Raw genomic sequence first — 12,440 nt, forward strand, 5'->3', positions numbered from 1 at the left:
ATGTTGCTCGTTTCCCCGTGCAGCTCTCATTGAAACACATTCTCAACACACATGCTAAACAAGCACGGGTTCAGGAATATGGGATCATAGCATATATAAGATGAGTTATAAGATGTCCATTTGGAAATCCCAAACAGGTAAAATTATAAATAAGGAAGCAGACGTGAAGCCAGACCTAATGTAAAGGCGGTTATTATCAAGACTCAGCAGCTGCTGCACAGTCGGAACAAGTGCTTTCTGGACTAAATGAGCTCCTCTTGGGGTTAAAGCACAAACTGAACAGCCCTAATATTCTCAGGTTCCAGTCCCACTGAGCCTCTCTCTGCCTCCACCTCCTCAGTTCAGTATTTTGGGGATGGGGGTGGGGGTCATACCACTGGCATGCCTCAGCTTTGATTAAAGGAAATGCTTACATCAGTCCTTCTCCAAGAGAAACAAGCCATCCGCTCGGCACAGATGGTTTTATCCAATAGCTCGCAAGCTTCACGGGCAGGCAGGCAGACAGGTGTGCTCGCTGCTGACGGTAGGAGGCACACACACACACGTTACTGCTGTTGCGTGTGTTCTGCAGCAACACCATAGATGCAGTCATCTCTACAGCTTCACACATTGTCAGGTTTTCCTCAGAGTCTGCGCTTTCTCGAGTAATCAGAGGAGGCAGAGAGAGATTATGAAACAACCAGACCAGGACGCGAACATGTTCAAGGCCCCGCGACCCCGTTATAACGCACGTCTCCCTCACTGACTCTGAACAACAAAGAACTGATAGTTTCTAAAAGTCTGATTTAACAATTAGGAGAAGCTGAGAGTGATACTTTCTTTTCTACCGTTTATTGTGAGGAAATGAGAAAATCTACAATATTAAATATATTAAATAAATATATGACAGTATATGGTTATATGATATATTTTGAGCATGCACAACCAGAAGAAGAACCTGGGGCAGACAGACTCCTGAGAGTCCCATTGGAAATGCTGGAGCAGAGCGAGGTCTGGGGATCTCTGCAAACTCTATAGTATCCACAGCCCAGGCTCAGAGCAGCAGCTGAGGGTGGATGGACGGATGCTAAATGGACTGGTTCTTATAAAGCGCTTCATACCTCGCGCCTTATTCACAGCCATTCATACAAGCGGTTTCTTCCATGCTTAGGTGCTTCACATCACTCCGATGGATCCTTGGTTTAGGATATTTGGCATGCAGGCATCTATTCACCAACCTTCCAATCAGATGACCTTCTCTACCTCGTGAGCTGCAGGCACCCGGCATGGATAAATGCAGTGATGCATTTACAAGTGAGCTGACAGTGTTTCTTAAGCTTATCTGGATCTAGTTACTTGTAACTGTTGTGTTGTAAGTCTGCTCAGCGATGAAACCCTTGAGGCTTGCTCCAAAACCAGTCAGTCCCCACAAACGCCAGTATGAACCCCCTCCAAGGTCATCAGCTGACCTTAACCCTGTGCAAACAGAGCTGTCTTTTTTAAACTGGTCTCCTGAGTTTTGACAGTTAGCACCTATGATAGCCCCTCTGGGGCTTAAAAAGATGCTGCTTTAAAGCAGAAACGAAGATGTTTACAGCATGCTACAGAAATAATTTTGGTAACTGAAGTCCCCGAACTGGATCTTTGGACCAGTTTGTGCTGTTAGTCAGTTTTGGAGTAAGTTACATGTCGGAGTGATGCAATTATCTCTGTGGTTAGCCAGATCGTCTGAGACGTCTGTGCTCCAGTTTTATCTGATCTTATCTTATTTTATGGGGCTTAGTGCTAACTTACAGATATATGTACAATTTATTAATGCAGCTGATAATTTACAGCCAGCTCCGGCTCCAGAGGAAAAATGCTGACACTGAGATTTCAAAACGTCCACAGCCCAGTGGGTTACATCACAGAGGCTTTGACCATCTTTTATATGTAGTCAGCCAGATGATGAATTCAGCGCCTGCAAATCTACTTGTAGAGTCTATAATACAGAGATGGAGCTGGAAATGAGCAGAACAGGTCCCCTTTAATAGGCACAAAGTTAAAAAACCTAACTCCTCGTAATTTTAACTAGACCTTTGCAACAGTTTATCAAGCCAGCCAAGTAAAACACTCATGTTCCACATCAAACAGTCATTCCTGGGTTAAATTGTAAATTTGGCAGCTGTAAATCTCACAAATTCCTCCGATAGTTTAGTCTGCAGATCCTCGAGGGGGTGGGGGGCAGAGGTTTTCACTGATAGGAGTTTGGAGCTCAGTCAATTAGACATTTTTTTTATTGAACACGAGTTTATGCAGCTTTCCCAAATTTGGAGCAGGTCAGATGAGCACTTCATCCCTGGCTCGTATTTATACATCAGAAATTCTTGACATGCTTTACAAAAAGGTCTTGGATAAGGCATACAAATGACTTCATCAGATAAGTGCTGGAAAAGAGCATTTTTAAGTATAACACTTCATTCTTCCAAGGCATTTTAAACTCTTTACAACAATCAGCAAATTGATACAAATCTAAGAAGAAGGAAAAAGTCCGTACGAAACAGTCCAAGCGAGTCTTTTTCCATCGGGTCGTGTTTCCATTATTTGGATTGTACTGGATGCATATTGCTCATCACTACCAACATCAACATTACACATAAGTTTTAGTGAGTGGGCGTTTCAGAGCATCACCTCCGTGAGTTTATGTTCATCTGTTTAGTCTTAAATAGTCTCTGGTATGCATTCTTGTAAGCCCACTTGAGTGTGAGGGGTAATGTGCGTTGCATAGCAGTGAGCCTGAAATACCAACTCCAGTTTTAGCTTTGAATATAATATTGAAAAGTCTTTGCTGTGTCTGCTACCTGCACCCGCACGACTCCACCACCATGTCCTCGTATTGCTTGTAGACGACGTTATTGGCCGAGTCGATGTAGAGGATGCTGATCGGGCTGAGCCGTGTCGGGACGCAGCAAGTGGGCGGCGTTGACTCCGGGTCCATGGAGTTAATCAGAGTTTGTATGATAGCGTGGTTGGTCGGCTCCAGGTGTGAGCGGATGGGAAAATCGCAGGCGCCGTCGCAGTGATAGGCGTCGTACTCCAGCGGCGCGATGATCCAGTCGTCCCAGCCCATCTCCTTGAAGTTGACGTGGAGCCGTCTCCGGTGGCAGCGCAGCCTGGCCTTCACTGTCTGGTGCTGGGATATGGACTGTGGCAGGGACTGCTGCACGGGTTTTTTGGCTCCCCTCGCAGCAGGTGCCCGTCTCATTCGTCGCTGGGTGAACAGGTACTCGTAGACTGTTTTGTTGTCGTGGCCGGACCGCGCTTTGATCTCTTTGTAAAAAAGGTCACGCTTCTTGCTTTTCCCAAATGCCAAGAAGAACGCTTTTTCCTTGTTGGTCCTGCCGTGTCGAGCGAATCCCAGAGCGCGAAGGTCCATGGGGCGACCGCCTCCGTGCTCCAGCGCTTCCAGTTCAAAGCACAGCTCCTGGGAATGCTGGCCTTTCTGGGTTTTGAAGCCCCTGAAGACCTTCCAAACGTCAAACACTTCCCATGTGCTGCTGAACAGATCCTCTACGGTCTTCATCTGGACAAGAACGGCCTTTTGTTTGCCTGAAGCGCAGGTGTACAGCCTTAGGAGCGGTGACGGGACTCCTCCTCCTTCTCCTCCTCTGTAGCCTATCAAGACTCTGCGAGGGTCAGGCAGGCGCTTCCTCAGGATGTGTAGCTCGGCCCCCAGGAGCCCATCCCGTTCCAGAGAGCTGATGTTGAAAAGATACCTCTGCCGTCGCAGCTGGGGCCCACGTTCATCTGTGATTAGAAACGGAAGCGCAGGTAAATATTCACAGACAGGCAAAAAGAAAAATAGTGTAACAAACTTTTAAGGAAGCCTAACAAAACACAGCAACTAAGGACTGTTGAGTAAATGAATGAATCTGTAATGTGAGCCCCAGAGAGCCATCAGCTGATGGCCACCCGTCAGGTCATGAAATACACTGACAGGTCCATACACTTCCATAACTGACTGTTTCTTTCTTTTTTAACTAAATCTTTCATGAGATCTCCCTACTTGAAATCTTCATTGAACCCATTTTAATAATCCAGATATTGTCTGATCTCAGCTTTTGAAATATAAAGAAATACTGTACTTTCCTTCAGTGCTGCTCCCCATCACAGACTATAGACTTTTATTCATGACCCTTTTTATCATCACAATCTTGGTATTGAGCTGTGGGTCTGACTGTGATACCAAGTGATGCTGAAGACTCACTGGACAGGGATTTGTGATTGGCATGTATTTAGCCAAGCTGGAGCCTAACCTGGATAAACATCTTAGAATGACCATAATGTAGAAAATAAGTGTGCTCTTCTGCATTGGCTCTGCTGTTATTCTTTTATACTGTTCGTGGGCGATCGTGGCTCAAGAGTTGGGAGTTCGTCTTGTAATCGGAAGGTTGCCGGTTCGAGCCCCGGCTTGGACAGTCTCGGTCATTGTGTCCTTGGGCAAGACACTTCACCCGTTGCCTACTGATGGTGGTCAGAGGGCCCGGTGGCGCCAGTGTCCGGCAGCCTCGCCTCTGTCAGTGCGCCCCAGGGTGGCTGTGGCTACAATGTAGCTGCCATCACCAGTGGATGAATGTGTATAGTGTAAAGCGCTTTGGGGTCCTTAGGGACTAGTAAAGCGCTATACACTATACAGGCCATTTACCATTTGTTTACATTTTTCCTCCAGGTAAAATAGTTTTTCTGGATCTTACTGGTCTGTTTTATAAAAACATTACTATTGTTTATATTTTTATTACCCTTTAAAAAAGGAGAGAACAGCATTCTTGACTTTATTTTGGGATTTTTTTTATTTTTGAAGACATCATCTCAGACTAAAACATCGTAATAGCTGCCAAGAGCGAAAATGTGAAGTGAACTACAGTTCCTCAAATATCCATTGGTTCAAAGGTGTATCAATACCATCAAATGTTAAAATGTCCAACTTAACAACAAATATTTTTATATCCTGTTACAATTCAAATGGTTTTGGTTTCCATCCATCAATTTGCTTCCACTTATCCTTTTCAGGGTTGCGGGGGGGCGCTGGAGCCTATCCCAGCTGTGACCCTGGACAGGTCGCCAGTCTGTCACAGGGCTAACACACAGAGACTGACAACCATTCGCACTCACAAGTCAGACTCTTGCTTCTTTTTGTTCAACGGTCCTGTGTTTGAAATCTTGGTGTAATATTTATTTTATTCTGGGCTTCAACTTGCTCTCATTCCTGTTTCTTTCATTTAAGACACATTTCTAAATTGCAACATATGGTTTCCTCTGCTGACCTGGAAAAACATATTCATGCATTTCTGTCATCGTGTTTAGATTAATCCCCGTTTACCATCTTGGGCAAAGCATCTCTTTGCAATACGAAATGCTGCTGCCAGATTATCGCCCCTATTTTGTGCTCCTTATCTGGCTCCCAATAGATTTTAGGATTGGTTTTAAAATGTTTGTATTAGCATTTAGCACTAAACAGCTAGGCATATATAGCTTCTTACAAAATACACCATCTTTGTTCACAGGCTCTCTGAAACACCCTAACCAATAGATTTTGCATATTTAATGATGTTACTCAGACTGTATGGATGTAATGTAGCAATACAGACACCTGTTAATTAGTGCTATAGATGCAGTTTGCTAACAAAGGGCTACCAACAGCTGGTAACTGAGCTCTCTACCTTCTGGTCCAAATATGGTAACTCATTGCTTTAAATAAATAAATCAATAAAAACATGGTGGCAGCCAAAATGTAAATGTTGAAGCTTCAAACCACAGATGCAAAAACTGGTGAATGATGTCAGTTGCCATATCTACAATAAACTACTGCAGGTATTATGAAGGAAATCGACATAAATAATAAGAATGAGCATCCAAAGACTCGTGTTTAGAGTAACACTTTATGGTTTACTTTATATTAATTGTCCTCAAATTAAAGTAATGTCCTCACGGGTAAGTGAAAAGCTTTAAGTCCCCATAACATATGTAAAACAAGTATACACACTCGTGCTGTGTGCACAGCATCAGAAAGCATGAACTGAATGGTGTAGATGGTTTTCTGTTGTTGTCAGTGAGGGAAACTGTAAACTTCCCTATCCAATGAAACCCAGCAGATACATGTGTTTTAAATTCTCTGTGAGGACCCAGGTCGGCTAATATATTCCCATGATTCTGAGCCTAATTTATCCCTGATCAACCCTGAACCCTGAAACGAATTCTGAACCTTCAAACAGACCTCTGAACTACTGTCCTCATGTTCCACACATGTCCTCACTTCAAAGGTCAGAGAAATCACTCCGGTCCTCGCAAAGTTAGCTGTGCATATGCACACAAACTGCTTACATGTTCTCACAGCACCCCCTCCTGCTGTCCAGGACTTTATCATGCATTGAAAAGTACATTAGAACCAGGCCAGGAGACCGCAACGGTCTGTAAACAGGCCTGTTATTGTGGACCTGCAGCTATTCACAGCAGACAGACAGCAAACACACACACAGACTCCTCTTTGGACAGTCTGATTAAAGCTGAGAGGAATTTGGTTTCACAAACTCTCACGCACTTGTAAATCAGCGAGGATAAATAATGTTGGAGGGATGCAGAGCTCTCAGGTGTGGTCTTTATCACTTCAGAACGCTCAGAAAATCACATTCTTTCAGGAGCGGCTTGGAACAGATTATTGTGTATGTAAATGCAGAACACACAAGATTAAATGTTTGGCTTCTTAACTCTGACTTCATCCCTAACAGCTTTCAGGATGTCCAGTGGGGGCGGGGCTTTAAAATAGCTGACTAAGGGCAGCAAGCAGCAGCAGAGCTCTCAGGTGAGATGTCTGGCTTTGTCATCCAGTGAAAACTTATTTATATTACAGGGCTCACTGTGCCAAAACAAGACTATCCAAAATTTACAAGATCAAACCAACCTCCTGAAACCAAACATCTCTGCTTTGCTTCTGAAAGGAGCTTTTTCAAACTCATTTATTTATAACTCAGTAAAATTATAACTGACCAAAATTAAATAAGATTTACATTTCTTTTTGTCACATGAGCAGATATATCGAGGGCATCAAACACGTGGTTCAGGGGCCAAAACTGGTCCAGGAAAGGGTCAGAGTTGGCCGACTGGATGAGTTTATTAAAGCGTGTAAAGTACAGTGTTGTTATGGGTTACTGTTCATGGAGTTAAAATTAATGGACAGTTTTATTAAGTGCTGTTATTAAGGGCTTTTAGCCTTTATCTAAGCAGGTGAGTGGAGAGTGGACAGGAACGCAGGGACAGAGCGCAGGGGAAGAGATGCAGCAAATAACCCGGGTGGATTCGACTACTGCAATAGCCTTAAAGTATGTGGGTCACCTGCTCAAACAAAGCTCTAAAACACCAAGATTTAGTCAAGAAAGACTCTAAAATTCAAATGTTTTGTGATCTATAAAGTGAAAACTCGACATTTCAGGCTGATCACCACTCCTAAAATTATGAAAGTAATATAACTACAAAAAAACCTACTTTTGTCTGGAAAATGGCGTGTCGCTCACTTACACACAAGGCTTCAGCTTTTTTAACATACTGGCACCGGCCCAGGTGAAGAAGATTTCCCACTCTGGGGGAAAATGACCAAATGTCTCCTAATCCCAGGCGGTTCACCAGAGCTGAGACAGAGAGATGGACTATTTAACTATTTGCACCAACTAACCTAACCCCACTAACTACACTTTGGGCGGTGGGAGGAAGCCGGAGTGAACTCACAGAGACACAGTGACAACATGCAAACGTCACACAGAAAGACCCGATGGTGGAGTCGAAACCAGGTGTTCCTACTGAACTTTTAGTCGACTAATCAGGGTTTTAGCTGCTGTGCTTCACACACACACACAGCATCATTGGGGGCCCCAGAGCAACGTCTTGCTCTAGGGCCCCTCAGGAGGTAGGTTCAGCCTTGCATGTGGCAGGAAGAAAGAAGGAAGGAGCGGCAGCAGTAATGGAGGAATAAAGGCAGAAAAAAGGAAGCGAGTAAGAGTGAATGAAAGGATAGAAGGTAAATAACGAGCGTCGGGGTGATCAGTTCCTCGTCTCAGCATGTGGACGAAGTCAGCAGCGACTCGCTGAACAAATAAAGGCCACATTAAAAGTACATTAAGTGGTGGAAATGTAAACCTTCAGCAGCAGCAGGAACATGAAACTGCGCTCATTTAAAGACGCTTCTAAAACTGTTTTACATCGTAAAGACAACATGACACGGAGGGCTGTGAGCACTGTTTATTTACCCTCACGAGGCCGTATATATCACTGAGAGCCGACCAGATGTTAGAAACACACGGCAGCACACACACACAGACTCACAACTGCGAAGGAATAAATATACATAAATATGTGCATACATGTGCACAGACATGTTCCAGACGTTAAAACTGCTGAAAGTTTGACAGCAAACACAAATTATTCCTCTGCTACACTACCTGCTGTTACAAGACTAATTAGTTATTGGTCTTTAGAAAAATGCTTATTAGAATGCATTTCTAATTTCATACATGTAAACTCACTCCCTTGGTCCCCACTGTTTGGTTTTCTCCCACCAAAGTACCAGATATAGACAAACATAGCTGCCATCACAGCTTGTAACCCCCTCCTGGCTGGTTACAATAAAGCCCATAAGCCCCGCCCACTTTACGTTTGCAGAGGTGACCCGAGCCAAACTGAAGCCAATCTGAGAGAGCCATTCCACTTCCTGTCAATCCCAAACTGGCTGAAATTCAAGTGTGCAGCGGAGGGTGCCCGTGAGAAAGTCCTCAATAAACAGGAGTGAAAGGGGCTAAATAATTATTTCCAGCTGTTTGTAGAAAAAAAGCCCAAGTTTTATTTTAGTTTTCACAAATCCAGCATCGATGATGTATGCGGCCTAAATTAAATCTACACTGGTGTCCTTTAGGTTTTTTTACACTGCAATTTTACAGCTGAAAATGAAACATATCTATTGGCTCAGCCGGTTCTGTCAGAAAAATCCCAGAAGAGCACCCTCCATGAACCTGGAAGTCCAGAGAGTGGGATCTATTTTAAAAAAGGTGTATGTGTAAAGATTAAAAGCTGTAATCTGTTTTGATGAAAGTAGTTGTGATACACCTGCAGGCCTCTGTTTATAACTGAAAATCAAACACTTTCACATTTCTGTGTTCAAATGCAGTTTAAAACCTTCCAAAATTAAATGAAGGCATCATCTCTGTTTCTGCTAAAGAGAGATCAACTTCCTTCAAATTCAAGCCAAGCTGTCTTTTTCTTGTAATACCAGTTTGCACCACAAGGTGGTTAAATGAGTCAGTGTCAGCTTTTACATAAACATACATACATACATAAAGGAAGACATAAAGAAAAATAGAATAGTGCTTCTGATTGGCTACGCCTCTCAAAAAACAGATTAAACAGCAGGTGGGAGTGGCTTCTGTGATGGGAGGACCATATAAGTATATCTAATCTTACTGACATCACACAGATCCAAATCTAGAAAAAAAATCTAAAACTGAGAGTTCAGAGCAGCCTTAGCTTTTGGATGACTGACCTCAGTATTTAAAACATCACATGACTGCGTACTGCTGGAAGAGGAGATAAACTAAAAGGAGAAAATTACGTCCACTTGAACTTCTCAGCTAAATCACATCCTCTGTTAGCTCTGGATGGAGCTGTTTCTTTAAGCTAAGCTAACTGGCTGTCAGTTTGTTGAACGCTCCTTCTCCTCATACTCCACTCACTGCTGACCTCCTGATTTTAACGCCCTCAGCACCACCCTCGTCTGGTGCCCCCCACACTGGTCTCCAGTCCCTTAAAGCAGCTCTCATTCTGTGGCACCTGAAGTTCCAGTGACATCCTTTTTATACTCCCCATTTTTTAATTGTTAATGAATTGTGGATGTGAGGTCTGAACTTGTTGTGGATTCTAAAGTGAGACTTTAAAAGCAGGTAACAGCCCCTCCCCTCTGCTCATCCTCTGGCTCCTCAGATCTCCTCTAACCTCCTGCTCCAGCTGCTTTTTTAATCCCCCAGAGTACCAGGGGCACAAACGCATCATGAAGTAGCTGTCCTGCTGCCCCCACAGCGTGGACCCCCACCCACCCATCACAGCTCAGCTGGGTGTGTGTCTACCACCATCGCTGCACTAACAGCGTGTCACTGTCACTCTGTTTCTTTCATGGGACTGAAAAGTGACGTGGGAGCACGCAGAGAGGCTCGTGGGTGATGCGGTTACCTTGCCCTTTATCCACGAAGCTCGTGATGGTGTTGGCCAGGCCGGCCTCGTGCAGCGCGCTGCCGTTGACGTCACCGCTGGAGAGAGACCAGTACAGCGCGAGCATGTAGTCGTGCGGCGTCACGAGCGGCTGTTTGTGGCTCGCGGCCCCCCGCTGCGCCGCCGGAGCCGGCGCGCTATAGGCTCTCTGCGGGGACGCGGTGCGCGCAGCCGCGGCCGCAACTTTTCCCAAACTTCTCCCCGATGAACCTCCATCTCCTCCACCCGCTCGTGCATGTGCGTTAATGGCAGCAGGAGCGTGCGCCTTATCGTGCGCATCCCCGCCGAGGAGCCGGGAGCGCACGGGATCCGTGCGCCCTGAGCTGGTCGCCCTGGTCGCCTCTCCTCTGATTACCGGCGGACCTGCGCGGACACGCGCCGTGGGGCCGGGATGCAGGTGAACCAGGGTCCAGCAGCTGAGCAGCAGAGACAGACGCGTCACAGCTTTCATCCTAAAGCGCGTTCGCCTCCCGCCAGGCTGTCATCGTAGCGAAGTGCAGTGAGATCACAAGGAAGCTGAAGCGGCAAAGAACAGTAAATCCGAGTGGGTCATCCTCACGAGAAATGCACAAAAGCTGCTGCCCCCGCCTGAAACTCGCCAGAGACACGTGCCAGGCGGTGAAAGCAGAGACTGTAACGGACGTCTACAAGCAGAAGAAACAAATCCCGCACAGCTTTATTGTCCCACGCGTCATGTGTGAGGAGCATAGTGCTGGAGAGATGTACCCGGCACAGCAGAACGCAAAGCCCGGGCTGAGAGGCGCATAAACACTCCGCGGAACTGTTGGAAGTCTTGTAAGAAACTTCTTTAAATCCCCCTTTTTTTCTCTCAGAGGGAAGAATGGCGTAATGCCGCAGCCCTCCCTCCCTCCCTCCCTCTCTCTCTCTCTCTCTCCAGAGTTTGAACTCCGTCCAGTGAAAATATTTCACTCACACACCAACCTGCAGGTGCTCGAAAAACTCCTCCAGCGAACCTGAGCGCAGGAATTGGAAACGGAATTCCAGAAAACTGGTTTAATTACCGCGTGATGTCATGCTGCCCAAACTCATTTAACAGCGATATTTCTCCTCAAATCTTCCTCCCTCTTTTCCACCAATGACTCACTGAAGCTGCAACACGGAAAGGACTCCCCCCCCCCCCGCCCCCACACACGCGTGCGCGCACGCACGCGCGCGCACACACACACAGGAGGGTAATGAAAAAGTTTACATCACTGAAAAGAGCCAAAAAGCGCAGAAATAAAAATCTCCACTCATCGGTTTGATCTGTGTTGTGTTTTTCAGCAGTACAGATTATGACACTTTTCTGTTTTGTGTCTCTTTGTTCTCATTAACAGATATTTTTATCGCTCAGCAGCATCTCTGGATGATTCTTTGCTTCACAGTTTTTATAAAGGTAAAAAAAATCCAAACTCCAACCTTCTAAACTGAAATCTGTGACATCCTTGTTGGTACATCCACCTTTCACGTTTTCAGTCGTCAGCACTGTGAGCTGCCATCCTGTCCCACTGCATACTCAGGTATCGATGCAAAACACGAAACACTTGCTTCTCATAAACCTACTTTAAAAAGCCTTTATCCTGTCTTCCAGCAGCCACAGTACACCTGAGTGGACACCACACTGTCACTACTTTCACCTGTCAGCATCTCACACTTGTTTAGAAGACATGAAAGAAGAGTGAGACACGGGATGAAGAACAATGACATCAAATTTATTTAAACTAACATGAACAAAAACCACCACCAGTGAGGCTGTGCGCTGGTGGAGTCATGTGGAAGAAGAGCTTCAGAAGTCTGGGAACTCCACGGTCTGCTCCATCCACCATCACCCACTGCACTGTGGAAATAGACCACACAGACAAGACTATACAGACTATACAAGCAAGCAAACCATCACAAAAGCTTGTGTTGGTGTTACCTATCCCAGCATGCCCTGCACCACCACAGCAACCAGCGGAAGGAGTTTACGGGTAGAGAAAAGAGACCACATGTTTGTCACCATGTCATCAGCCAGCCTTCGTGACTAGGGATGGGTCCCGGTATCCGGTGCCATGACGGCACCGGTTCTGACATAAACGGTAGTAACCAGACCGAAAAGCAGCGCACATTTCGGTGCTTTATTTTTTCCTGAGCTGTGATACACTTTAGATTCTAGCCAATCATTTTACGTTTCCGAG

General features: G+C 45.4%; 1 protein-coding gene across 1 annotated transcript; it reads right to left on the reverse strand.

The window, feature by feature from the left end:
- Positions 1-909: 909 nt before the first annotated feature.
- gdf5 (growth differentiation factor 5) lies at positions 910-11,082 on the reverse strand. The gene is made up of 2 exons (XM_084929645.1): positions 10,225-11,082; positions 910-3,765 (listed from the first exon to the last, which is right to left on the reverse strand). Exons 1-2 carry the CDS (start codon positions 10,712-10,714, stop codon positions 2,816-2,818), a joined length of 1,440 nt encoding a protein of 479 aa, XP_084785771.1. The 5' UTR covers positions 10,715-11,082; the 3' UTR covers positions 910-2,815.
- Between the last annotated feature and the right edge of the window lie 1,358 nt (positions 11,083-12,440).

Source organism: Perissodus microlepis, chromosome 5 (genome assembly GCF_051167445.1).
Source record: "Perissodus microlepis isolate ML-2025 ecotype Zambia chromosome 5, ASM5116744v1, whole genome shotgun sequence".
NCBI lineage: Eukaryota > Metazoa > Chordata > Actinopteri > Cichliformes > Cichlidae > Perissodus > Perissodus microlepis.